Source organism: Electrophorus electricus, chromosome 25 (genome assembly GCF_013358815.1).
Source record: "Electrophorus electricus isolate fEleEle1 chromosome 25, fEleEle1.pri, whole genome shotgun sequence".
Lineage (NCBI taxonomy): Eukaryota > Metazoa > Chordata > Actinopteri > Gymnotiformes > Gymnotidae > Electrophorus > Electrophorus electricus.
In genome coordinates, this window is record NC_049559.1 from 7,403,961 (window position 1) to 7,431,440 (window position 27,480).

At 44.1% G+C, this 27,480-nt stretch overlaps 3 protein-coding genes across 9 annotated transcripts; 1 reads left to right on the forward strand and 2 right to left on the reverse strand.

The window, feature by feature from the left end:
* Positions 1-463: 463 nt before the first annotated feature.
* Positions 464-15,519, forward strand: appb (amyloid beta (A4) precursor protein b). 5 transcript variants are annotated; one of them, XM_026996069.2, is made up of 17 exons: positions 464-653; positions 6,181-6,348; positions 7,037-7,166; positions 7,611-7,723; positions 7,922-8,109; positions 8,546-8,814; positions 9,952-10,122; positions 11,071-11,204; positions 11,298-11,372; positions 11,654-11,812; positions 12,000-12,128; positions 12,227-12,326; positions 12,423-12,626; positions 12,893-12,946; positions 13,097-13,188; positions 13,413-13,559; positions 13,645-15,519. In XM_026996069.2, the coding sequence occupies exons 1-17, from the start codon at positions 594-596 to the stop codon at positions 13,744-13,746; spliced, it is 2,295 nt and encodes a 764-aa protein (XP_026851870.2). In that variant the 5' UTR covers positions 464-593; the 3' UTR covers positions 13,747-15,519. The 5 variants fall into 5 exon arrangements, with proteins under 5 accessions (XP_026851870.2, XP_035378957.1, XP_035378955.1 ...); XM_035523061.1 differs by lacking the exon at positions 464-653 and adding an exon at positions 1,477-1,631; XM_035523064.1 differs by lacking the exon at positions 9,952-10,122 and having other exon boundaries at positions 467-653.
* Positions 15,520-15,606: 87 nt separating this feature from the next.
* Positions 15,607-21,442, reverse strand: gabpa (GA binding protein transcription factor subunit alpha). 3 transcript variants are annotated; one of them, XM_035523067.1, is made up of 10 exons: positions 21,052-21,442; positions 19,550-19,649; positions 19,237-19,381; positions 19,065-19,149; positions 18,696-18,923; positions 18,237-18,431; positions 18,041-18,094; positions 16,953-17,081; positions 16,640-16,832; positions 15,607-16,335 (listed from the first exon to the last, which is right to left on the reverse strand). In XM_035523067.1, the coding sequence occupies exons 2-10, from the start codon at positions 19,624-19,626 to the stop codon at positions 16,074-16,076; spliced, it is 1,368 nt and encodes a 455-aa protein (XP_035378960.1). In that variant the 5' UTR covers positions 19,627-19,649; positions 21,052-21,442; the 3' UTR covers positions 15,607-16,073. The 3 variants fall into 3 exon arrangements, with proteins under 3 accessions (XP_035378960.1, XP_035378958.1, XP_035378959.1); XM_035523065.1 differs by having other exon boundaries at positions 19,550-19,655; positions 21,052-21,441; XM_035523066.1 differs by lacking the exon at positions 21,052-21,442 and adding an exon at positions 20,810-21,039 and having other exon boundaries at positions 19,550-19,655.
* A 152-nt stretch (positions 21,443-21,594) lies between these two features.
* On the reverse strand, positions 21,595-25,995 carry jam2b (junctional adhesion molecule 2b). The gene is made up of 10 exons (XM_026995815.2): positions 25,904-25,995; positions 24,946-25,011; positions 24,720-24,830; positions 23,926-24,075; positions 23,407-23,594; positions 23,060-23,168; positions 22,856-22,966; positions 22,681-22,705; positions 22,494-22,524; positions 21,595-21,988 (listed from the first exon to the last, which is right to left on the reverse strand). Exons 1-10 carry the CDS (start codon positions 25,953-25,955, stop codon positions 21,950-21,952), a joined length of 882 nt encoding a protein of 293 aa, XP_026851616.2. The 5' UTR covers positions 25,956-25,995; the 3' UTR covers positions 21,595-21,949.
* Between the last annotated feature and the right edge of the window lie 1,485 nt (positions 25,996-27,480).

Consider the following 27,480-nt stretch of genomic DNA (forward strand, 5'->3'; position numbering starts at 1 on the left):
CTGGAGATGTCACTTCACAACGCAGTGCGAGTGAGATCTAAAGCATAACTTTGCAACAGACAAACTTATAGTTTTTCTCGCCTTGCACCACTTCTGCTTTTGTGTTTTTCCATCTCAGCCGTCACCTGTTTGACCGTCTCGTACACATGTCTTCTTGCGTAATCACACATATGCACGTCTAGGGCATTTCCTTTTATGTCTGGACATACAGTAATTATTTTATTCATTTAAGCATTAGTCCTATTCCATTCTGCGCATTATTCTCTATTAGTGTAAGCTTAGCATTCATTTAATTTATGAAACCCCACAGTTGGTAAACCTAAGTTTAGTTGGAGCTAATCTAATGACCACTGATACCTGAGAAACGCATCACATTTCCAAACATCGCTTCCATCTTTTCCCGCTCTCCCTCATTCCAGTCTGTCGACGTCTGGTCAGGTGACTGCCGCCGGGGCTGCTGTACAGCTTGGCATCTCGCACATTCTCATAAAGCAGTAACAGCCACGGGGAGAACGGGACTCGGATCAGCGAGGCGCTGCTTGCAGAAACCCTGACACACTCCGCATTGGACGTGCTGCCATAGGGCAAACAGCATGGGCGACCGCACAGCGTTTTTGCTGTTCATAGTCGCGACTTCGTCGCTTGCTGTCGAGGTAGGACAAGGCATTAACATTGCGAGAGAGCCCTTCACCCTCTTCCTTTTCTATAAAGGCGTTCTAGGAGCGTGGAAAATAGGCCTGCATGCATGATGTAGACATGCAGACATCAGATGTTTTCGATTCCAGTTTGCATGTCAGTATTTGGCATCATTGCATGCCCCGGTAGTCTCTTTTGTTGTGTGATGTTCGTGTACTGGGATTGCTACGTTTTTATTCTACTGAACAGAATACATTCGGATGATGTTAGGTAGGGGCTTAGATATTGGCTGCACAGAAATAACGGGGCTGACAGACATAATTTAGGGACGGTACGTTGCATCAGTGCTCCTTTGGCGTACAAACATCTAAGCGTGACTCAACTAATTTATTTGACCTGAAAAAACGTGAAATCTATTTTACGACTCTTGCTGGTCACAAACAGCTTTACACATTAGGAGCCCATTTCTCCTGCACATCGTATTGTATGTAAATGTCACGGACGAATGGCGAAAATGCCGATCTACCGTTTTCCCTTGTTCGTTGCAGAGATGTGAAAATTAACACAATATACAGATGTAAAGGTCATATACATTTGACAGCTTCCAGATGAGCGGCACTTGGGAGGAATTTGGGTTACGACGCGAAACATCACGATTTTGTGAATATCGCAAATTAATAATTCGGCTTTATTAGCGTTAATTCTCGTGTTTCGTTTATTCCCGTGGATTATTCGTCAGTCGGTTGGCGTATTTTTCATACAAGCGCAGACGTGGAATTCTGCGGACAAACGCGTGCTGCGCTCGTGCTCCTGGTTCTACATGGCACCGGGCTCGTGCTCATGGTTCTGTGTGGTACTGGGAAAGTTGCTTGAATGGTACTGGGAAAGTTGCTTGAATGGTACTGGGAGAGCGCTGTGTAGGACTGGGAGAGATGCTGCTTGACAGAAAGCAAGATGGCGTCGACGAACTGCGGCGTTTTCTTAACTACAGCAGCGTGAGTGCGATCAGCACGCGCGGCTCGTTTGCAGCGACTTTGACGGAAATATTATTTAAGAAATTATGCCTGACATTTCTTAAGCAGTGGTTTATTGATTTCAAGCGATGGTAAGCCCATGTGCAACCTCAGCGATACCGCGGAGTCGAAACAGGCATACAGTATGTAGTAGTCTTTTTGTTTATCATGTGTAACATGCACTCAGTTTAAATACTAAAGTTTACTGTACAGTTGCAGTTACACATTGCTACAAAATTAGATGTCTGAGAAAGAGATGAAAATAACATCGGTATATGTTCTCATTTAACGTAGCTACGCCTTGGCAAATTATATTAAATTGCTTGCATTAGTGCCAAACTTTAGTTTGTACTTTCACATTTTTTACTGCTTGATACCTTCGATTAACGCAATCGGCCTTTTGCAGCGCAGTGCTAGAGGCAACTGGGATGACTATGCCCAGAAACAGGCCTTCTCTGTTTATCTGTGAATAGGTCTATAGATGTTGAGGTCGTTACTGAAGGTGTAATATATACCAGCCATGGCCAAGACCTGTTTGGCTCTTTAGAGGTGTTGCAAGCCTTGCGCATGTATGTGATAAAAAAAATTAACATTGGGTATCAGCTGCACTATAATTAAATCGGTTAAACGTTTTTATGAAGACCACATTTGCACGGTTATAAGAAATCATTAGGTGTAAGGCTGTGCATGTGAAAGCTTTAGAAACAGGCATTTAAATAAGGGAAGACCCATCTTTTGATGGCAAAGTAAAATCCATTTACTGGCACAGATACCACATGTGAAGTACAAATCAGACAGCAACGAAGACGACTTGTACTGTTCATGTGTGGGTTTTGGTGAGGTTCATTGCTGATTTGAATGCATGGAGCCTAAAAAATTGCATCTGGCTGGAAGAAATGCAAGCTTTCATGCTCCTTCCATGACACATGATTTTTGGGTTAGGATGAAGTCTATCTCAGTATATGTGTCAGGTGTGGTGGGAGGTCGGATACAGCCAATATGTGGACCATTGCGTTCTGGGAGCCAGGCATGGGTAGCACTGGTGTAAGTGTAGCATTAGGTTTATGGTTTAAAGACGATGCTGTCATGTGGTCTTACAGTACCATTCTGAAAGGCCTCCACCCAAAAAAAGGGACAGGCCAAAAAAAAAAAAAGAAAACACATCAAATGGTTCTGCATTGAGGTCTCTATAAATGGTATGTTTATAGATTGCCTGCAGAGGCGAGGTGTCAGAATCATCTTGGTGAACATGTGCTCAGCAATGCTCTGCATTATTCAATGTCGTGACACTTTGCGACTTTTGGCAGCAAACTATTGAGCTGCCTTTCTGACTTGTTCATCATCACCTTTATTCTGCTAAAGAGTCCTATGCATCTTTTAAAATGATTTAAATAATTTAAAGCAGAATTGTAAATTGTAGTTTAATTAAATAACTATTATACAGTTTAAAGAATGTCAGTGTAAAGATGTAACAATGTGACAATAGAGAAAATACAACAGCTATGTGGATTTGACCTTCATTTAGTTGAGGTTTGCAACATCATTACTGTAAATAAAGGAAGCAAATTCAAATTTGGATTTTCCATTATCATAGCATATTCTATATATATGACTGTGCTAACAAACAGTCCAAGCATACAGACAGGTAATTTACAGCAAATTCATGAGATCTTTGCACAAATTATGCACAAGCAATTGCCACTTTCTCATTTCTCTACTTATTGATTAAACCATATGTAGATCTTCAAACTCTATAACTGAATATAGTCCCACATCTTTTGTTTAACATGTGTGACTATTAATTAACTGAACAGCGCTGTGGGCTTGCGGTAAGCACAATAACGGTGTTTTTTTAGTCAGCCATGTAATATGGGACTTCTCGGTTGCACCAGTCACCATGCTATTTGTTACTTGGAGAAAGCGCTGTGATATATGAGAAGAGGTAGTGGCTTACTGGGCCTGGGATTTCTCTGTAATTTGCATCGCCGTCCCATTTGTGTGACTCTATGGACCAGAGGCAGAGACAGACACAGACGGACAACCGCAGCACTTCATTTGTTTGTTAGTCTTAACAAAAAGGTAGACAGAAACAATAGTGCCATAATCTCTTGAGTTCTGTTAAACAGTGAACACTGTGTGTATGGGGGAGAGTAGTTGCTGGGGCTATAGTGTGACAGCTAAGGTCAAGGTCAAGGCCAGGTCATAGATACACAAGAGATACACATCATAATCCCTTTCTCACTTGTTCTTTTTCTCTCTCTCACTCACTCTTTCTCTTTCTTTGCTTGTTTGGTGTGTTCCTGTTTCTCTTTATGCCTTTACAAAATTACGTTGGTATGATCAAGCCAACATGCTCGTGTTGCTTTTCAGCTAATCATAGTTCTCTGTGGAGAACATTCTCAGCGGAGTAGTCAGATTTAGCAGGACGGGTCCGTGCAGTATTTTTCCCTTTCGGACTGCTCCTCCATTTCTGCTCCTTACTTTTCATCTGTGATTCTTTGGTCTTGGTAGACTTTCCATTTCTGCATTTATTTTTGCTGCGTCACCTACATGTCTGATACTAAATGTGCTGTATAGCTTTAGACAGTTCTGATGTATGCCTTATTCAGTGCCTACACTTATCTTTTATTTATTTTATTGTCCTTCGTTGGCTAATTATAGTCATATTTATTAAAAAAAGCTTAGGGTTTAGGGTACCATAAATCGTTACAGCACTTAAAATCTTTAACTCTTTATCTAGACTACTATTAAGGTTCCAAAGTGGTTCTGTTTCTTTAGCTTCCAAACCAGAGGCACCATTATACTAACTTACTGTTTACTTTTACGTTCCTAGAATCCTCTCCTTACCCTTCTTCATCTTTATTTTTCACTTACTGTGCGCATATTTTTTTCAAATCGCTGCAAGGCACCGACATTTAAAACTCTAGAAGTAATATAATATTTCAGGCTGTTGCCTGCAGGTGTGCTCGTGTGTTTTTGCTGATATGCACCCTTTCTGTCTGATACTGCAGTCCTTTGGGCTTATATTCAACCATTCCCTTTTTAACACCCAGCATTAATAGTCAAGCTTGTCATGAATCTTGAAATTTGGTTTCAGCTGTTCAGACTCAGATACAGCGCATTTGTTCCTGCCATTTACTTTTTTAATAATCACATACCACCCGCTTGTATCGCTCCAGCTGTTTGCTCAGGTCTTTACAGTGTAACACTTATCTTTTTTAATATCCTTTTCTGTACTTACACTTCATTTTTGAGAATTGGTGTCATATTCAAAGCTTTTCAGTCAGAACTAAGAAGGTCAGTGGTGTTTTGCAGTAGCCGTTGTATAAGTGCCGGTCTGACCCAGCAATCAGAGGAAGAATCTTTCAGAGAGAGACACTGTCAATTCTGTTCCACCGTTCTTTTTCATTTCATTGTAATAAATTGTAATAAAATAGACTGTGAAATTGATTACAGATATTTCCAGAAATTGTATGTTTTCACAGCTGTGGAGATGGAATGCACTGTATTAACAAGATGATCTTTTGACTTTAATTTTGTCATCTGCTTACACACCAAAAGAAAATGGTTTGACCTGTAGTCTTTGTGGGGTACTTTCTTACAGCAACCCCTTCCCATGTGTGGACAGTGCCTAAAACAGCCCAAAAAAAGACACGCAAACACTGTTATTTAATTGACCAGGAAAACCATACGAACAGAAAACTGAAGGCAAAAACCACAGAGCAAGTTCCAAATCCTTGCATGACTTCCACCTGAATCGTGATCCAGCTTTCTTGACTTGCACCTGAGTCGTGATCCAGAGGATCCGCAGGTTTTAGTGGTGATGGTTACTGCAGAGTTGCTTTGCTTTACATTCAGCTCTCATTCATTTAGGTTTCAATTAAATGCTTTCATCCATTCATATTTGTCAAAAGCTAATATTGGCAAGTATGATTAAACAATTATTTAACTTTTTTTTGTAGTAGTGTCATGAACGGTGGTTCACATTGCTTTGTTCATAATAATAAAGATAAAGCAACAACATAAATATTTCTCATGAAATATCAACAGGTCTTGAGTTGAGAAAAATGTCTTCCCTGGTGTGTCTGGTTAAAGTGTTCTATGCTTCATTAAAAATAAGTATGTTAATGAAAAATACAATATGGTTAGTTGGTTAATGAACCCAGAATCTGGATAGATGGCCAAAATTATATCAGTGGTGTCTACACTGAGGGGAAATGTTAACAGTTAATTCTACATGCAGTTGGGGTAACAAAATCAATGCCAGTGGCCCAAAAGGATTCATTCTCTAAGAAACCTGATATGGAGTTTGTCTGGGTAGATATAAACAACCAATCGATTTCTCCTGACTCACTGATCTGTGGTGATGTTATGAGAGGCTCCAATGGTGATAGACACTGACTCCTCATAAAAAGATGACTGTGTACACTGACTGTGAGCTCACCTTATTTTGACTTCCACTGTGTTTAATTAAAAATGGTTGTTTGTGAATGCATGAAGGCAGCTCTCCATCTCTGTGCACGGGTGGCAGGTGCCGTCAGAGGACTCGGTTGGGCTGCTGTCCGAGCCTCAGGTGGCCATGTTCTGCGGGAAACTCAACATGCACATCAACGTCCAGAGCGGCAAGTGGGAGCCTGACCCGACTGGCACAAAGAGCTGTATTGGCACCAAAGAAGGCATTCTGCAGTACTGCCAGGAGGTACAGCGCGGGCAATGGGCACAAGGAGATACAAAGAGGGGAAAATGGGAAATGATGGGAAGAAAATGTTGAGAGCAATGGCAGCAGAAAGGTCTTAATATGGATGTAACAGAATGGGATTACCGTAGATTAGGTTAACGACTTTGCTTCACAGTATTTCAGGGCATAATATTTTACTTTTTTTATAAGCAGATAATCATAAGGAAATTGCATTCAGCATTTTAATTTTAAATAGAAGTGGTGACCCAAAGCAATGGGATTCAAGTACTTCAAGTAGGTACAAGTAATGCATTGCCTTTCAGCCTGTGACTGGTATTGTAATTTAGAGCATTGTGCTAGCAGGGTCATTATTGTAACATTGTAGCAGAGCGGGGTCATCACTGTAACAAAAGGGTCATTACCATAAAACAGTAGTAGAAGGTTCATTATTGTAACACTAGTGGCATGATCATTACTGTAACACTGTAGTAGCAGGGGCATTACTGTAACATTAGTGGCATGATCATTACTGTAACACTGTCATAGCTGGGTCATTACTGTAGCACTGTAGTAGCAGGGTCATTTCTGTAACACTAGTGGCAGGGTCATTTCTGTAACACTGTAGTGGCAGGGTCATTTCTGTAACACTGTAGTGGTAGGGTCATTTCAGATACACATGTTGCTAACCTGCTTGTTGTTGCTGGTGTAGGTGTACCCTGACCTGCAGATCACTAATGTAGTGGAAGCCAACCAGCCCGTTAGCATACAGAACTGGTGCAGGAAAGGCCGCCGTCAGTGTCGCAGCCACACACATATCGTAGTGCCCTACCGCTGCCTGGGTGAGTGTATATATGTGTGTGTGTGTGTGTGTGTGTGTGTGTGTGTGTGTGTGTGTGTGTGTGTGTGTGTGTGTGTGTGTGTGTGTGTATTTACTTTAGGATTGCCCATCAGCATGATCCTGTCACAGCACATTGTCATTCTTTGGGTATTAACCTGGATATCTGGAACATTAAAGTATTGCCTTTAGGGTGGATATATGTGCTTTTATTGTCGGGGCGCACCATCTGTCTGCCTGGGAAATGGAGCCATCTATAACAGAATGTTCCTCGGATGATATCACTGCTTTCTCACGTACTGATAGGAGAGAGCTCTGCTTTGTCACATGGCCAGTTCTTTACAGTCCTACGCATTTTTCAGCTTCGTGTATGGATGTGTGTGTGCTTGCGTCAGTCTCAGGAGATACGTGCGTTGTGTCCCAGTACATTTGTGTTTGTGTTCACTAGACGGAGAGTTTGTGAGCGATGCCCTTCTGGTCCCTGATAAGTGCAAGTTCCTGCACCAGGAGCGGATGGACATGTGTGAAGGCCACCTGTACTGGCACACTGTGGCCAAAGAGGTAGGAGTCTACTGCAGGTGTTTCACAAATGTACCCGCGCATGGGCTTAGGAAAATTGAAGTCCGCTTCTTGCACAAGTCACCCCTATGCGGCCTTTTTAGCCCGTGAGGTCTTTCTACTTATAGCTCTTATACAGTGATGACTCAGCACCTCCCCAACCCCCTTTCCTCCCTGAACTCTCTCCCTCTCTCCCTGCAGTCCTGCGGCGATCGGTCCATGAACCTCCACGAATTTGGGATGCTGTTGCCATGCGGCATTGACCGTTTCCGCGGCGTGGAGTTTGTGTGCTGCCCCGTGGATGAGCAGAGACTCTCCGACGGCGAGGAGCGTGTGTCAGATGTCTCAGATGTGTGGTGGGGAGGTGCCGAGACGGAGTACGGTGACAGGTGTGCACACACACCATGCAAAAGAGGAACAAAGATGCACATGAGTGCATGCACACCGCACACAAAAACATACACCCACCCACATATACCCAATCACATACGGGTGTGCGTGCGCGCGCGCGTGCACACACACACACACACACACACAAAAAAGCACACACGGACATTAAAACATGAAACATAGCTATGTAAATACATTGCCCATGCACTTACTCAGAGGCACCCCTATTCCCTGCTAAACTCATGTGCTATGATTTTGCCTGTGCTCACAGCAGAAGAACCTGTTCCTACAGAAGCTCATTAGCTGGCTCAGGTTTAGAGCTGGAGCTAAATATCGTAGACATCTCTAGGAGCTGCTTCAACGTCTTAACAGACGCTGCAGAGTGAGTGTTCCCCGAGGTGGGAATGCGCTTCACTCAGATGTGTTCTGTCACAGCGCGCCCCGGCAAGCCCCCACAGAAGCGCAGGAGCCTGAGCCAGCCGCCGCCGCCGCAGAGGACGACGAGGAAGTGGGCGACGATGAAGACGAGGCCTGGGACGACGAGGACGAGGACGAGGACGGTGACGGTGTGGAGGACGCCGACGAGGAAGACGACGAGGACGAAGAGGCTACTGGCGAGCATGACGCCAACGAGCAAGCCTCAAACGTCGCTATGACGACCACCACGACTACGACCACTGAGTCTATAGAAGAGGTGGTCCGAGGTAGGGTTGCATGTGGACTCCCACACACTAACTGAGTGTGTATATACAGAACCGGTTATGCTGCCTCATTTGTGCACGTGTTTGACAGGTATTGTAACAGATATTTCACTTATTATAATGAGCCTTTTGTGTTCTCTAGGCTTTTGTGCTTTTATCCACAGGAGATGACATTTGGTGTACAAATGACCTAACAGGGATCCTTTTGTTTACGATATCTGTGCATTCGAGCCATCGAATCTGTCTTGTTCAGCACGTGGGAGTGTGTGTGAGCCAGTGATGTGCGTGCATAGCACGTTAGAGTGTGTGTCAGCCAGTTATGTGCGTGCATAGCACAGAGAGTGTGTGTGCAAGCCAAAGCTCGAGTCCTGTTCTCATGGTCCTGTTCATGAGGGCTCCCAAGGCTTTAACCTCTGATACCAGAACAGTGTGCCATTTTCTCATAACAAGGTGTTTAATTAATGCAGCACCTTTCTCCTACTGGAGGTCGCTGTACCCGCCAAAATACACACAAAAAATGTTGGACTAACATCAAATGAAGCAGAAGAGTGAAGGTGAAAAAAATGTGTAAAGCTGGACCTTAAAAGCAGAACGTGGGAGGTTAAGACACTGGTTCCAGACGCCATTTTCACTGCTTTATGTTTTTATTAGCTCTTCGATTTTAGCTCTTCATAAAGCACTGTGTTGGAAGTTTATTTGCAAAATCATATTTACTGTCATATCATGATGTGACCCTATCCATATGACCTTTGTTTACATCTTTTAGTTTGATATATATGTCAGTGTGAACGCTACATGAGCCAGGACTAAACTGTTTGGTCAGAGTAACAGTTAGATTGAAGACCATGATCAGAAGGACAACGTAAATGAAAAAGTCGGCGCACGGACCAGTCCCTGGCAGAGGCCACGAAAGACACATTTATATTTCCCGATTATTTATATCAAATAAATTTTATTTATTTAAAATTGATTAATTAGCAGATAAACCAGTCCTGGTCGTGGCTTGTAAATTTTAAACACTGTTGCTGCCAGTGTCTGCCTTGGCCTAGGATCGGATCTGCGGGGCCTTGACTTCAGCTTTGGCATGTGTGTGCTGGACCACGTGTGTATACATGTGTGACATGTGTCTCCCCCGGGCAGAGGCATGCTGGGCCCCAGCGCGCAGGGGTCCATGCCGTGCCTCAATGCCCCGCTGGTACTTTGTGGCTGAGAGGGGCCACTGCGCGCCCTTCACCTTCGGCGGCTGCGGCGGAAACCGCAATAACTTTGAGTCGGAGGAGTACTGCATGGCCGTGTGCAGCAGCAGCGTGCGTAAGTGCGCCCGCCCCGCCCTCGCCCCGCAGAGATGGTCCGCCTCCCGCCTCGTCTCCCACTGTCTCTGCCTGTCTGCCGCCTCATGCCCACTGGGGGCATGGACTACTCCAGCGTGAGGTGCCCACCTGGAGGGCGCCGGCCTTAACGCACGCTTGCTCTGGAATGTTTTTCTGTAGATGGAAGAATGTGACGTTGTTGTCTACCTCCGTGACCTTGGGCCGGCGGGTGACTGAGTTCGTGTCCTAACCTGCTGAGGTCTGCAGCTTGTCTGTGCAATGACCCCTCTTGTTTGTCACACTCGGCTGGCCCCTGCGGGGGCGGGGAGGTCCACGGCCCAAGGGCAGCCGTGGCTCGGCTGGTCTGACCAGTCTGTAGCAGCTGCCCGCAGGTCCGAGGTTTCTGTGCAGTTAAGCACAAAGCTGGCCTCTGTGAAAGATTGGCAGCTTCAGCTCCGTCCAGCACTGCACTGCTCCCAAAACCCACAGACAACCATCTCGCCTCCACACACTCACTCTGACTTACTCAGAAACGTTAAAGGTTATAGTCCACCCCCCCCACACACACACACACACTCACACAGATACTCTCCTCCTTCACAGTTAGAGGTTACAGACAGTTAGAGGTTACAGGAAGCACACATAACAATACACCCCTTCTCCCTTTCTCATTGGTCTGCATGTCCAGTAGGAGGCGCTTGAGAAGGCAGAGCTCTCGTCTGTCCACCCTGCTTTGTTCCACTAACAGCCATGATGCCTGCTGCTCTACTTAACTTTTAGTTTTTTGTGGTTTTTTGTTTATTTAAAAAAAAAAAAACATTCTTGTAGGACTGCTACCTTTTTAACAATTTGGCTTTCAAACTTTCCTATTTGAATAAAAAAATGGTCTCAGTGTGTGTTCTCCGAGTATGATGAGGATAATCTTACACTGGGGGTCTTCTCACCCCAGTGCCCACCTTGGCTCCAAGTCCTCCGGATTCCGTTAGCCACTACCTCCAGGCTCCAGGAGTTGTGAACGAGCACACTCACTTCCAGAGGGCCAAGGAGCAACTGGAGGCCAAACACAGGGAGAGGATGTCTCAGGTGAGCACCACCGAAGAAGAGGAATGACACGGGCGGCAGGAATAATGATTCCGTGGCTAAGGTAATGGGGTCATCTTTCTCCCTCTTATCTAGGTGATGAAGGAATGGGGTGAAGCCGAAAGGCAGGTGAAGAGTCTTCCCCGCGCTGACAAGAAGGCCGTCATTCAGGTCATTATTGTGCCTGCGGCGTGAACGCGACTGCTTATTGATGTATTGATTAACAAATGCACTGATAACTTTCTGGTTAACAGCTTACCAGTAATTCACTGGCTTGGATGGATTAGGTGTATTAAGGCTTAGAGCCTAAACTTCCTACGCATGCAAGTACATCTGTTTGACAGTGCTGAGAGCAATATACAGGCATTAGGTTTTAATGTGAGGACTGTGGCCTCTGTGTGTGTGTGTGTGTGTGTGTGGGTGTGGGTGTGTGTGTGTGTGCACGTGCACAGCATTTCCAGGAGAAGGTGGAGGCACTGGAGCTGGAGGCGGCTAACGAGAGGCAGCAGTTAGTGGAGACTCACCTCGCTCGGGTGGAGGGTCTGCTCAATGAACGCTGCCGCCTGGCACTAGACAGCTTCCTAACTGCCCTGCAGGCTGACCAGCCCCGGGTACACACACACACACACACACACACACACACACACAAAAGTATGCATGAAGACACAAGCTCAGCCCCAGACACACAGCCTATAATTGTATCGCACTGTTGTATGTGTGTCCATGCTCACCAGCGCCCTCACCTGGTTGGCTAACAGCAGTAACACTTCCCCCCCCCCCCCCCCCCCACACACACAGCCTCGCCAGGTGTTCGGCTTGTTCAAGAAGTACGTGCGCGCGGAGCAGAAGGACATGCAGCATGCCCTCAAACACTTTGAACATGTGCGCAAGGTGGACCCCAAGAAAGCTTCACAGATCCGTCCCCAGGTACGTCAGTCACTCCCGCCTCCAGGCCCAGGTGGGCCATCTTAGTCTCCCCCTAGCGTGGAGTCAGTGTGTGTGACCTCTTAACCCATGCCCCACAGATGCTGGCGCACCTGCAAGCAATTGATGAACGCCTAAACGAAAGTCTCGCCAGTCTCTACAAGGTCCCTCGGGTGGCCGGTGAAATCCAGGACCAAGTAGGTGGGTGCAGTGGGTCTCACTCTAGCAATGAGGCGGTTGTTTTGCAGATTATGTTTGCTGTACTGACTCTCTTCTCTCTCTCTCCTCTTTCCCCAGTGGTGCTGATGCAGCGGGTGCAGGCGGAGGTCACTCAGCAGCTCTCTTCCCTGCAGACGGACATGAGGGTGAGCTACGGTAACGACGCCCTGATGCCCGACCTGCCCGACAGCACCACCCCACTGGACGTGCTGCCTCCAGAGCAGGACGGCCTAGGCTTCGTCTACCCCAAGGGCTTCAACCAGGCCAACACCGACAACCATGGTACCCAGTGCCTGAAGCCCACAGCCATAAACACACACAAACAGGCAGTTGCACAACTCCAGCAGGGCCTTTAAAGCGCCTTGTTTACTGCGCCTTGTACCATAATCACACAGAGAGACGGAAACAGCCGCTCACACCACCAACGCCATCATCATCAGTGTTTTGTCAATCATTGCACACAGAACAGCAGTCACTGACCCAGCGAGGGCCAAGTCCAAGGACAGAAACGTGTTTGGTAATTGACTTGTTTTCTTTGCTGTTCTCAGTTGAACCTGTAGATGCACGCCCAGCACCAGATAGGGGGCTTCCCACACGAGCTGGTTAGTGCTCGTTCTATCATGGCTATGGGCTAAACATCAGTTGAGCAATCTTTTTTTGTCAAGGATTCATTGTGCATTATCTTTCTCATTGTGTGTGTGTGTGTGTGTGTGTGTGTGTGTGTGTGTGTGTGTGTGTGTGTGTGTGTGTAGTGTCTGGCCTGAAACCAGAAGAAATGCCAGAGGTGCGGATGGACAGTGAAGAGAGGCGCAGTGCCGGATATGAAGTACATCACCAGAAACTGGTAAACCACACTCTCACAGTTTGTTCCCCGGTACAAACTCTTAACGCACTTTACCTGCTTAGCAATATAAAGCATGAAGTGTGGAAGTAAAAACTGGAAACATAAAGCACACATAAAGGGAATTTAACAGAGGTTTCCCTTTACAAAAATACAGTGGCATTTAACAGGCAACAGTGGAATGAGTTTGTAGGAGTGGATGACTGACGAACACCATGTCCATTCAGGTGTTCTTCGCCGAGGATGTGGGCTCCAATAAGGGAGCCATCATTGGCCTAATGGTGGGAGGGGTGGTCATAGCAACCATCATTGTCATCACCCTGGTGATGCTGAGGAAGAAGCAGTATACCTCCATCCACCATGGAGTCATAGAGGTGCTCTTTCTGCTTTGTGTGCACATGGTAGTAAACGATATGAATTGCACGTCTACATGGGTCACTGCATGCCTTTCATTTTCAGGTCGACGCTGCCGTGACCCCGGAAGAGCGCCACCTCACTAGGATGCAGCAGAATGGATATGAGAACCCCACCTATAAGTTCTTTGAGCAGATGCAGAACTAAAGGTTGTCTACAGCAGCCAGTGCACCCCCCCCCTCCCCCCTCCACATCAGGACAGAAAACACAGGCCCTTCATGCACACTAGTGGTGAACTCTGTTGCCATGGAGATGAGTGTGGCTCCTGCCACCCAACCATTTCATCCAATTACCGATGAGCACTCAGTTTGCACAGAAAACCGATGCGTCATTCTCCGTCATCCAGCCATATGATTGTTTGTCCGTCTGTCTGTCTGGATGCCCCTATGCTCTGCCCCCTCCACCTGTCAGTCATGCCTTGGACCAAACCCGACACCTTTCCCACTGTTTGTCCCTCCCCCCTCCCAGCCTTGCGCCTGGTTCCTCGGCTCTAAGCCTGTTCCAGGGCTCGTGCTTTCTCTCCTGCCCCATCGTCTCCTCCCCTCCTCCATCTCCCTGGCTTCCCGGCGTCTGCCCCAGGTATCCAGAGGACAGCCATGCCAGGCTCGAGTCTGAGACTCCAGTCACCAAGACAGCCAGAAGCCAATAATGTACTCCTCACTGAGCTTTCATTTCAGGACCAGTCTGTCCATCCAGGTCTGTTTTTCCAGAAAAATATTTTTAAAATGGAAAAAAAAAAGCTATAAACTATATAAATGCATATATATCACTTAAGGAGATAATGAAAATGAATGTTTAGTTTTTTTATTTTGAGTGTAATAATGCATTGAAATAAGGCAGAAAATAGCTGTTTCCATTTAGTGCATGGCGATTACGACAGAGAGGTTTCAGATTCTCCCACACGTATCCTCTCTCATGTAGAGATTTTAGCAGGATTGTACATTTTAGTGTTTTCTTGTGATCATGTAATTTTAAAGAATAGAAAACTCCAAATCGGTTTGAAGCTTTGTTGTCAGAGACATGCTTTAAATGAAGTTAGTGCTTTTTTTTTTTTTTTAAAGGCGCCATAACATGCACACACGCGCGCACACACACACACACATCAGCTGCATGGGGCTGGAGAAACTATGTAATTTGACGTGTAATATAAGCCTAAGTGTTTTGGTGGCATTCTATGCACTTTGAAGTTTGTCTTTTTTGAAGGGCCGTCCCTCTGATCAGTTTAATTCCACAGCAAGAGTAAGTAAGAAGTAGTGGAGCTTCAGCACTTCAATATACTCGGTGTGGGACAGAGGATTATAATCCCAGTTTCCTATTTGCGCTGGTCTGTGTCTGTGATATTCACAAACACCGAACAGGACATCGGCCCCGCACCTTTTCTCCCGCTCCTCCGCTTGTCTTGTCCCTACGCGGGTAGGAAGGCATGTCGGAAACCAAAAGGAGAGCGAAAGAAATGGCTCCCATTACCCGAGCTCATGTGAAAATGTGCTGGGCACCAAGAAGGGTCTCATTAAGGCACTCTGATCAACACATCCACAGCCCTCTTCCACTCTCACAGTGCTTAGCATGTGGGTAGCGTGGTCCTAGGAGTCCTGGAGGACTCGCTTGAAAAGCAGAGTGAAAAAGAAGGAAGTTGGAAGGTGTGAACATTAAACTTCAAAGCCTGAAGAGAATGTAAACATTAGAGAAGACTTCACTCTTCCTAGACTAAAGCTCTTCAATCAGGTGCTGTGTTTATGCAAGGAGACTCAGATGAGTGTATGTGGTCAGTAAGGGGCACTGAAGAAAGACAAGGCTCTCCACCTTTCTTGACCTCTCCTGTTTCTTTCCATGTTTCTTTCAATGCAGATCATTGGCTTAGACTGAGGAGATGCTTTCTACACTGTATCCCATGAATAAAGTTTTGAATGTACATACAGATTTGCAGTCTTGTCTGAAATTCAGTTGCAATAGGGGAAAAGTGTGCATGTGTATATGCTGCGCCTTGAAAAAATTTGATTCAGCAGATCAAAAATTAACTCTTTATTGCCCCCCGGTGGACAGCTAAAAGTACCTCACCAAGAGGGAGTTGGAACTTCAAAATAAAAAAAAAAAAGAACAGATCCTTTACAAATATCAAAATACACTGCCCTTGTGGCTATCAAAAAAACATATAGAGTATATACAATGGAAATGCAGCCAATGCTACCCTGCAGTCAGAGAAGAAGCATACAAAAACTCAAAGCCCATACATGGTCAACGATAATTTCATTATCTCGCACAAAACCACTCACAGGACCTACTATATTGTCCATCAACATTCACTCGCGCTCACACACACACACACACACACACACACACGCGCGCGCGCGCGCACACACACACTCCCTCCCAGCCCACATTCCCTGCCCAGAGTCCCATTCTCCCCTGTGGCACCTCCTCTTGTGTTTTCCCATATATCTTCTCCCTGGATTAAGGCAGCCAAACATGCCCACTCAGCTGTCCTTCTCCAGTGCGGCAGCGGCCAGAGTGACGGTGGTGACAGGCTGGCAAGTGGCTGCGGCCAGGGTGACTGTGTTGACGGGCTGTCCAATCCCGTGCAGTTGCACGCGCGCCAGCTTCTTCTGCTCACACTCCGTCACCAGGTTGTTGAGCTCGGCTGCGCTGTAGCCAATCAGAGTCCTCAGGTCGCACACAAACTTGTAGACGAAGCGCTTGCCCTGCACTTTGCTGATCATGTCTCCATCGTAGTAGTACCTGATGGGCATCAGATGGCGGGCATCACAAATGTATAGTCTCAGGGAGACTCCACACTTACATGAATTCTAATGCTCCTTTTTTATGGTGGCAACAACAGTAATATATTATTCACTACAGAACTTGGTAATTAGTTCCAGGTACAGTGTATTAAGTGCCAGAAAGGGGTTATGGCAATTATGCAATCCGTACATAGAAATAGTACCAATACAAGTTGCAAATGCAATATTATTAAGTTACTTCGACCTCATCTTTATTATTTTTCATCCAAGAGCATCATATTGTCCCTACTGTGAAGACCAACCTGAGGGCTCGGCTAAGCTTCTCGTAGTTCATGGTGGGCTTGTTTTTGCGTTGGCCCCACTTCTGAGCCACCAGCTCCGGCTGGTTGAGTTTGAACTCACCCTCCTCTCCCACCCAGGAAATGCAGTCCCGTGCATCCTTATCGGTGAGGAGCTCCAGCAGGAACTGCCACAGCTGGATCTGTCCATTATTACCTGATAGGGGGGAGACAGTTCAGCACATGTATACAGAGAGACTACTGACTGAGAGGGTTACCGTCATCTAATTGGGGGGGGGGGGACACAGCTCCCTCTTCTGGCATTGAGGGCTTGTACCTGTACGGTTGCCGGGGGAGCTACGCTCCTCTCCTGAGATGCGGGGCACCCTGGGCATTTTGTTATGCTTCTGCACCTTAATGGCTGTAGGAGTGGCCTGTTGCACTGGAGCAGGGATAATCTGCACAGCTAGAGATCATAATGAAAGCCAAGAAGACAACAGATGAATCAGGTTCAAATACAGAAAAGATGGGCCTACATCACATTAAATTACTATACACATATGTATTTAACATGTTTGCATTTCATGCATTGCATGTCTTCTGCAAGTTATATTCAGCATTTGGAATCACCACTGCTTTCAGTGTCACAAACACATAATTGGTGCCTTCATAAAAAAGGTTGTTTTGCAGCAGTTCAAGCACATAAACCAAAAATACAACAGCAAAATGCTTTGCTAAGTCTCGAAGTTAAATGGTGCAGTGCTTTGCCTAGACATGTTATCACACCTCAAAAATGTTTGTAAATACACTTTCCCTAAGGGCAAAAAGGAGCCGGCGATAGAACTCTCTGATTAGATAACCTGTGAGTGTGAGCACCTTGACTAAACTGCAGTTCATCCATGTACTAGACAAACATTAACTGGCTGTACAGAAAAGCAAGACCTAATTCACATTCATCCAAATAATTTTTACCACAAGGACTTTTTAATCTGCTGTGAAATATCCCACAGGCCAGGTGATGGATATAGTTTCAATTTACCTTGTACCAACACCTTGTCAGAGGTGTCTTTAAAGTTGATGTGTGTAAGTAACATTATGTGCTCAATAGCCCCTGAAGCCCTTTATTAGGAACATGCTTCTAAAATGTCATTTATGACCTTTACCATCAGTTATTCTTTAAAAATCACTATAACAGTGACAAATGGGGCAACATGTTTTGTAACTACAACCTATACTCTAAACTACCTCATGGGTTACCACACATGCTAAATGCAAAACAGCAGGGGGCCATATGATAACTTTCCTTCCTTGTAATGGAAGTAATACAACTTTAATGCCAATCTCATGACCGATTACAAAAAAATAGGATAGTCATGTGTATTATAAAACTGGCAAAACTGAAAGTCTTTGATTTAAAATACTTACGTTGGTCAATAGTGACTGTGGCTTCTTGTCCTTGCTCCTGACTAGCGAGGACATCTGTATAGGGCATGTAACACACACACAGTGTTATGGAACATGGAAAATGAATGACAAAAAAAAAACAATAGAAAATTCTAATTGAGTTATTACAATACATTTGTAGACACACAGATACACATGCACTCTCTCAGATACTCACACTTGCGTAACAGCTCCAGATGGCTCCACAAGATCTCCCCATTAGGCACTCTCTGGAGAAATTCCTCCTGGCTGAAAGCACACAGCTGGCGGCCTGGGATGTGGATGCCACCCACCTCCATCTCCTCAATGTTGAACTCCTTCATCACCCACACTGCCCAATGGATGACTTGATCTGCTGTCCACTGCACCGGGTCTGGCCCCCAAAAAACAGCAGTGCCATTAAGAAACACCTGGCTGGGGGTACAGCCAGTAGGTACTCTAAAAACCATCACTACTTTGCACCTAATCTGACTAAGCAGGGCATGTCAAAAAATCCATACTCAAATCCAGTGCGGTCATCAGTGTTTAGAACACGTACTGGAAAATGCTCAATAAGACCTAGTGCAGCAGCATAATCATTTGAAAAGTGTAATTGGAATTGTACTGTAAAATACAACTCTACTGGTCTGGCACTTACCATAGGGGATGCTCAGGCGGACCTGCTCCTTGCGGTAGCCCTCAAGAGCAGCTGCCCAGCGGGTCACCTGTTCGGAGGTCTCGTCCGCAATGGTGGCGCGCTCCACTGCTATCACCTGCCCATCCTCCACCAGGTGAGCCTCCTCTCCTGCAGCCGCGTCTGGATCTATCACCACCTCCACTGTCTCCACTGGCTTCACTATTTCCAGGATATTCAACTTCTCTTCGCCTAAAGCAGCACAGGCACCCTCCCACCCCATTAGCACATCATTATATTTCACAAGTAACAGGACTCGCATTCTCTCTCCCCACTATGTATTTTGTATTGCATCAAAACATGAGCAGTCACTAGAGAGAAGAAAGCACTCGCCTGGTTTTGTGACTATCTGCACACTGAGCTGGACTGTGCCGTCTGTCTTCACCCCCTGGTCAAAAAGACTGTGGTCTGGATGTAACTACAAGGGGGAAGCAAAAGGGAATTAAATCTGTAAACTCACCCACTTAAAAAATTACCAGAGAAATTCTATGGTTATAGAACCTACCTGGATGTCCTGCAGACAGATATCATATCCATCCAGAGCGATCTGTAGACGAGGCTCCAGCAATTTCTTCAAGTTGCCAACAGGCTCATTAATATCAATATCTTGCGTGATCAATTCAGCTGCTGTGATGGTCTGCTCTTCAATCCTTCAGATCCATTAAAACACAAACACCGAGAGAATGAGAATATAGGATACAACCAAGACTGGTGAATACAGCAACCATTCATAAGGTCTCGGGCTAATCAATAAACCATTCTCCAATGAGGATTCCACAAATTTAAAGAACAATTATGCCATTCATTACAGCACTCACCCTTCTTCTAGGCATTCTTGTTTCTCCTGTCCATCAATCTCAATCTCAATCATCTCCTCAGTCTCACTTTTTGACATCTTATCAGTGAAATCTGAACAACCTGCAACTGAAACACCAGTCAAGTTGAAAATAAAACTATTTATGATAATACAGAACAAATAAACATTACATTTGTCTGTTCTATATACGTTTCGGTGTAATTATGAAACTAATTCCATCCGTTTAATAGTACATTTAAGCGACCAGAATTTGCGGCATAAAAGTGAATCAAAAATTTAATTGACAAAAAAGTGAAACAAAAGGCAAGAACTCCTGTTGAATTCTTTCAGCGTGTTGTTGGATCAGCTGTAGTCTTCTAAACTTGTCCGTTGTTGTTTTATGGGCAATCGTTAACACATGAAGAGGAGGGGACAACTGAGCGTAGAAAGGCGTCTTTGAACCCATGTAACTATCACGCAAAGCCGAGGCTTGTCCGGGCGGTAGGCCCACTACGATTCTTTACCATGTGACTAACAAAAATAAGACATATCAAACAATTATATTAGGAAATAAACACCCATTGAGCAGTGCTGGTCAGTATTATGTCAGACTGCTTGTTAAAATGATTATTATTTTGACTAAAGACAGCTATGGGAAGAGGACGCGCGAATAGAGGCAAACGCAGTTGCCATATTGGAGTCGTTTTGGGTTTCATAATATTATACGAAAAATATGTAAGTACTGACTTTTAAAGACTTTTACAACTTTTAAAAGATCGCTACACACTTTTGATTCTAGAAACTTAAAACGGAAATGGAAGAAACGGAAACAAAACAACAGAAGGGCAATGTAAAAGCAGCCGGAAATCCTGGCGAAAGTCACGGTGCTGTGAGACTTCCGAAATGGTCTGAAGAAATGGATGGTACATCGTTGTAAATTGTCTGATTTACGTGGAAAATAAACGTGTTTGGGCGTCAGGTAATCACATTTAGATGTTCTAAAGTATTTGATTAGTTACCTGGCCTTTGTTAGCTGGTTAGCTTATGTGCACAACGAGCTAGCGAGAGACACGCCTGGTTACTTAAGATAGCGTTAGCTATACAACAGCTACCCTCGCTAGCTAGCTAGCTATCCCTAGTTTATTATTGTAAAGCTATTTATTTATTTACTGATTTATTGACTGTTAACGTGCGTCAAAGTACTCCTTTGCAAACCAACATAACGACCGACGTCTAATATTAGACGGCGCTTTCGCTGCAGTAATACACAACGGTTGTTTACCTGAGAAAAGGGCTTGTAAAACGGGCCACGCAGCTAAGCCGCTACGCTGGGCGCCGTTAGCCTAGCAGGATGTGGCGCTCGTGCGCACCTTTCAGAGACGCTTAGCTAGCGTCGAGCTAACCGAAAATTTTACCTCAAAAAGCGGGAACGGTTCCCAGGCTAAAACGGACCGCGTAACCGTGCGATGTTTGTTAATAGCGTAAAAACACGCTTCAAACGAACAGCGGCGGTGACTCACGTACCTCTTTATCGGAACGACAAGTGCTCTAAGTTGGGTTTTAGAGTTTTTGAGGACTAGGGTTATAGCCGGCTAGCCTAGTGCGTGCTAACTTCACTAACTGTTCATGCTAGTTTTTGGTCAGCCTTGCATTGGGGGCGGGGATGTGGAGGAGGCCTGCATGGCTTTTGTACGTCCAGCAAAATATAGTTTAAAATAATTCACCAGAAGTATTTTTTCCGCTAAACGTTAACACATACGCAATTTAATAAAACATGTATGCATCGTTTACCTATACGAACAAGTAACGTTAGTCTTCGCCTGCCCTGGATCTTTTTTATTTTTTCGATATTTACATTGATCTTGTATACTTGTTGAATACTGAATGCTCTGTTCTTAACTAGAATGTAGTGAATAAAATAAATTCAACACATGTATTTTGTTTTTATCTTTATTTGACATTAGAATTGATCAAAATCTGTGCCCTAAGGAAAAAAAATCTTCTGTGCCCTAAGAATATCTAATCTAATATATATAATACATATTCTTTGCAACCGTGCAGGGGATACAAAAATGTGGTCCAGCTGTGTCATGAAACTTTTAAGTCTATCAGGTAACTTACAATTTCATCAAATGTTGCTGTATTAAACCCTTACCACTAGAGGGCCAATCATATACTTGTGGCCATCTAGAAGAGACTCCCAGGTAAAAGGGATACCTACTTATATTGCAAGAATGTCACTTGGGTATCTAATTTCCTTTTCTCAGTATATGGCGTACTCTTACAGCTTCTTTCTTGCTGTCGTTTGATCAGGCATAAGCAGAGTGTGGTAAAGATACTAGGATCAGCACCACACTGCACCTGCTTACATGTACACACCATCATCCACCAAGGTGTGTTTGTTGTGCAGTGTAAAATGTCTTCAGATCACAAAGGACCTGGTGTGCTTGTAGTGGCTAAGCTGAGGAGAAAAGGCAGTTGTGATCAAGGACATAGGAACATCTGTTAAAATGAATAAAAACAAATTTGCCCAAGTAAAAATATCTTATAATCTCTTTGTTAAAATCATAAAGTAATCAAGTGTTTAAAGAAAATATAATAAATTACATATCTAAATTACATCGCAGCAGATTTAAAATGACACCTTTTGCATGTCCAATTTCCATATATAACACTAGAGTAGGCAAGAGAAAAATCAGATTTAAAAATCTAAATGTTGCAAATCTATAGGGCCAGTTTTCCTGAGATGCATAAGGCTAAGATAAATTATATCTAGTTGTACTATGTCAGAAAAGCTGACCCCTGGAAATTCAAAGTTGCATCACACTGTTCACTATTCTAATTAGATTTAAGTATGAATCACATTGCTCAGCTTGTTACTGTACTTTAGAAAATCCAGTGCCAGAGTGGTTTATTGCTCCATGACTGCCTTAAGATAATTTAACTGTTGGGTAAAAGATACTTACATCTGGTGGGGGTCTGTGCTTGTTTATATTTCTAAATGGGGGAGGGGGGGAAATAGTTTGGGTTATCTTGTATAATCCTATTTCAGCCTTTTTATTATATATTTATTAATGTTATTATTCATTAGTATGATAGTTAGGTATGCAACAAAATCCAGGTAAGTTCAAAACGTATAAATAACAGAAATACCTTTTCTGTTTTCCTTTGTTCTTTACTGGTGTTGCAAGAACATGCAAGAATGCAAGAACACACAAGCAGATGAAACCATTTTATCAAGACAGCAATCGTTGGTGATGAACACTAGGAGAACATTTTAATATTTAGTTAGCATCACGCTATTTATGTTAAGTGAGAGAGAACTCACTATGGCAACGGGAGCAGCAATCCTGACAGCAGCACAGGTGAATGGCCAGAGAGCATGAGAGCAGAAAGAGAGCAACCCCTACCCCCACTGCTACCACTAATGTCAGGTCGACTGAAACATAAGGAATCACTGGAATGTCGATTATTAGTACTGGTTATATGCATACATTGAATTCAGTAAGGAGCTCGGCTCTCTTTTACTTACACTCAATGATCTTCAGGTGTTGGGCTGCACAGCTCTTTGGTGCCCCTGTTCCACTGGAGGCCTCACAGCGATACTGCCCTGCATCTGTTGCCGACACACTCTTGAATTTCTGTCGGAAGAGGCAAGAGGAAGTATGGTAAATAACAACTCAGATGAATGATCCGTGACAAGCCAAGATATCGTGAAAAGAAACAAGCCCCTTTTTAATTAAAAGCACTTGGGGTGTATTCGGCAATTAGGCACTGTGGTAAGTGGAATAAGGTGTTGGTGTGTATGTCAGTATGTGTGCATAGTTGTGCATATGTATGCTCATATCACAAAAAGAACTGACTAGTTTTGTAACAAACCAGAGTGCCGGTTTTGGGGTCTAGGCTGTAGCCTGCACCGGGGAGCTGGGCACTGCTCAGGAGCTTGTTGTCTTTGAACCAGCTGTATACGGCCGAAGGAGCACTCAGCTCGTCTTGACAACGGAGCTCCACCGCCGAGCCGCTCAGTGCGGTCTCGGGCACCTGGCAGGAGGGAGCTTGGGCCAGTTCTGGCCACAGCACAACACACAGGCATATATTCACCTGCTCATTCTGCACCGGTGCAATGATAGTTAGGTTAAATCGCACGTATTAAAATCAATCGTTTAAAACTGACAAATTTTACGAAGATATTTGTGTTTGTCAGTGACAAGAAATGATCAGAATGAGCCTTGAGCTGAGAATACTGCTCTCTTCTATATTGACTCTGTCACCAGAAGTCTGTTAGTATTTCTGTTAAATACATAAGAACATTAAAAATAGAACAGTATATAAAATACAAAAGAAAGACCTTTATATAGATAAGTAAATGTGAAATAAAAAAAAAAAGAAGAATCCCACCAAGAACACTGAGTGAGATGGCAACCTCCCCAAGACAGATCTTGTCATGTCGGGCAGTGACCTCACAGTGATAGATCCCTGAGTCTTTCACGGTAACATCGTGCAGAGTCACCGTAGCTCTGTCCATTTTTGCTCTGCCTTTAAATGATCCTTGTGAAAGTGAAGGGGGATTTGGGAAAGGGATATTATTGATCAAATCTAATCTTTAAATGAGCCTGGTGAAAGTGAAAGGATTGGGAAATGGGAAATTATGTATTCAACCTATTCTCTTGCTTGTCATGCAACATGTAAGACAAGATTTAGTGAGCAATGGTCACACATCAAAATTGCTAATGAAGAAAGCAAGCATTCCACCTAGATCCTTTCATAAATCCATGCCCAAATGTTTAATTTCCTTGCTGTGCACAACATTATTAAGATATGTAATATCATTTTTAAATTTAGAATTGTGTAAAATAGCATGGATAGTCTGTATTTACCAAGTGGAACTGTTTATTTGTACATAACTTCCAGTGTGCTGGTGTAACTTTGCCTTGCAAAGAAGACACCAATTTCAGTAATTGTAGAACTGAACGTGGCGTGAGGCCACTGCGTGAAGACTTGAACATTTATTTATTTATTTACATTTGTAAGTGGAACATTGTGTACATTGGATTTATATATATATATATATATATATATATATATATATATATATATATATATATATATATATATATATATATATGCTAAGTTATTGATTTAATTTATACTGAAAGATTAGGACAATAGCAGCCACCACCACCAAAACCTACCTATAAATTCACCATCAAAGTAAATGAAGGAGACATTCTTCCCTTTCTTTTTCCATTCAATACGTGGGTTGGTGTCCTTTTCTGTCTGGAACTCGCAGGAAAGTACAGCATCTGTTTCCCAGATTTCCCGTTAACTTTACAATATTGTGCCTTGCATAACTAAGGCTTTGATATACTGACACAACCTGACACGGGCTGTGTGCTTAATTAAAATAAGTTCACTTACTCATGTTCTCATGAACTTCCACTTTTGGCATGTTGGTTGTCACAGTTATTGACATGGTGCATGGAACTGTGGGTATGGGGAGAGAAATGCATTGGATCAAATTGGGCTTTCCCATACCTCCTCAGCTATAGGTCCCCATTTAACCGTGCCAGGGACGGCTATGCATTGGAATGCACAGATGGATGATCTGAGACAGAGTGGTTGGGAGGTTGTCTGTACCTGACCTGATGACCCCTTTCTCTGTGTTTCTCCACTCTCCCCTTATCTTTCTCTCTCTCTCTCTGTCTGTGTGTGCATGTGTGTTATCATCTTTAGGGCCCTATTCCCTTAAGCTCAGTTTTGAGAGAGAGAGAGAGAGAGAGAGAGAGAGAGAGAGAGAGAGAGAGAGAGAGAGAGTGTAAGTGAGTGAGTGAGTGAGTGAGTGTAAGTGAGTGAGTGAGTGAGTGAGAGAGAATGAATGTCAGTAAGGCTGTACATAAACCTCCCCCTAAGTCACACTAACCTAAACCAGCTGAGGGAAGACGAACTTGGTGAAAATCACAACCCACCCTGAATCTGAACACAATGGATGTAAAGCAAATTTCACATTACATGCATTGTCTGATTAATATTTGTAGCCTTTTTGTAAGTTTAATACACCCAGTGAGAATACAACTTTTTTATGCCAGAGAATTCAATAACTTGCAACTTGATGAACTGAAAGAGAACATTATTTTTTGTATGTTGATTACCCAAAGAGTCAGACAAAAAGCATCAACATTAAACAATGAGGTACCACAACACCTGTATGTAATGTGGAGGGCCTCTTAGCATCAGCCATTGATGTTCTCAAGCAGCTGTTCAGAGGACCTTCAATGTCAAACATATCCAACTTACCCTAGTTCTAATTAGAAGCTTAACCCGCACACGTGCCTCCTGGTTAGTAACGTTGCTAGATTTAGCGTTATATTCTACTTACACAACCGCAAGGCCATAAAAATGGGACACAGAAGTTGTCGCATTCCGACCATCCTTAAAACGATCCAGTCTGGCGATTCTTCCCAAAGAAGCGTCCCGGTAAGAGTAGAGCGCGGTGCGTTTGTCGGTCCTGTACAAGTTTGAAGTCGATGGGTGTGTTCGGCATAATACCGCCCAAAGCCTGGCGTGACCTATCTGGTCAGGAGACAGTGTTGGAGTGGGAACGGTACGTGACGGAAAACTTCGCTCTTCTGGGCGTCCTCTCCGCTTGGGGGGAAATTAGCTCACGTCCAAAATTGTTCTTCAAGATGATGATTTTAGGAGCTTGTAGCCTGCTCAAGAATGAAGCCTGGCGTTAGTGTGTCATTTAAATCGGACAAATGTCTTCTGTTCTACTTAAAAATCCGAACGTATTTTTCAAAACGTATTAAGCAATGTAATGTAGATAAGAAATTCTTAAAGTATTTCAATTACTAATGTGTATAGGTTCATTGGTACCCATTTCATTGGGTTTACATTACACTGTGTTCAAGTCTACAGCACACTTAGTATTTAACAGCTACACATCACAGCTACTGCAGATGCTTTTGCTTTTATGCAAACACACACACACATTGTTGAAATGTGATCACAAAGATTCATTTTAAGTACAATGGAAACTATATAAAGCTAATATTAGTGTATAATTGCAAAAGTCAGAAATACTAGGCTGAGTTGACCAGATGTTCATAGACACATAAGTGTATGCACTTCTAGAGCCACACAGATGTGTTGAGGGGCATGTGGCTCACACACAGTCACAGACTCAACCTTCTATTATCACATCTGTGGTTGAATAAACAACAATCCAGTAATGAGTCTTCATTTTCAATCACGTCCTATTCATCTCCCTTGGCATGTTTAAACTGCAAAACATTAATCCGGAATTAAGGTTAATGCCACATTATAGTATCCAGATCCAACAGGAGGTAAATGTGAGTTATGACCACTATGACCACATAGTGCCAGCATAGCAGCCAGAGCACCTATTTAACCTTCCTAAGTGATGGTCTCTGTCAAACCATCCTCCCCTTGAGAGAGTGATAGTCTCCCTCACAAAGCCTTCAACTCCAGGGAGTGCCCCTGCACATGACACTGTCCACATATCCCTCAGTGCATAGCTGCCATTTCCATCAGGGCCATGACCACGCACCTCATCAGAGGTCTTCACACTGGACCTCACTGTCCCCTCACAGCAGGGGTGGATTCATCACTCCCAATGGCCTCATTGCCATCCCACTTCAGACACCAGGCAGCCACCCTACCCAGGACTCAAACCCAGGTGTGTCGGGAGGTAAACGAGCTCTGACTACCACACCAAAGAGCCGTCTCTCTGGCATAGCAGCCAGAGCACCAATTTAGCGTTCCTAAGCAACAAGCAACAGATGTCACACCATCCTCCCACTGAGAGAGTGACGGTATCCGTCACAACATCTCACAGCAGAAGAGCTAGGAGCTGGAACCTGTTCCAGAAATTCAGCAAGTCCATCAGAGCATCCCCGTTGACTTGATAGAGTCTGAGATTGAGGAACCTGAGAA

Excerpts from the sequence above, each read along its gene's own strand:
- gabpa (XM_035523067.1), bottom strand. The coding sequence starts at position 19,626 with ATGTCAAAAAGTGAGACTGAGGAGATGATTGAGATTGAGATTGATGGA. Across the intron at positions 18,095-18,236 it reads TCTGGAGCTGTTACGCAAGT|ATGTCCTCGCTAGTCAGGAG; the intron begins GTGAGTATCTGA and ends TGCCCTATACAG. Across the intron at positions 17,082-18,040 it reads CACAGTCACTATTGACCAAC|CTGTGCAGATTATCCCTGCT; the intron begins GTAAGTATTTTA and ends TATGATCTCTAG.
- jam2b (XM_026995815.2), bottom strand. The coding sequence starts at position 25,955 with ATGGTCGGAATGCGACAACTTCTGTGTCCCATTTTTATGGCCTTGCGG. Across the intron at positions 24,076-24,719 it reads CTTTGATGGTGAATTTATAG|GATCATTTAAAGGCAGAGCA; the intron begins GTAGGTTTTGGT and ends CACTTTCACAAG. Across the intron at positions 21,989-22,493 it reads AGCACAGACCCCCACCAGAT|CTTAGCCACTACAAGCACAC; the intron begins GTAAGTATCTTT and ends TTTTCTCCTCAG.
- appb (XM_035523061.1), top strand. The coding sequence starts at position 1,533 with ATGGTACTGGGAGAGCGCTGTGTAGGACTGGGAGAGATGCTGCTTGAC. Across the intron at positions 6,349-7,036 it reads TTCTGCAGTACTGCCAGGAG|GTGTACCCTGACCTGCAGAT; the intron begins GTACAGCGCGGG and ends TTGCTGGTGTAG. Across the intron at positions 12,947-13,096 it reads GGGGCTTCCCACACGAGCTG|TGTCTGGCCTGAAACCAGAA; the intron begins GTTAGTGCTCGT and ends GTGTGTGTGTAG.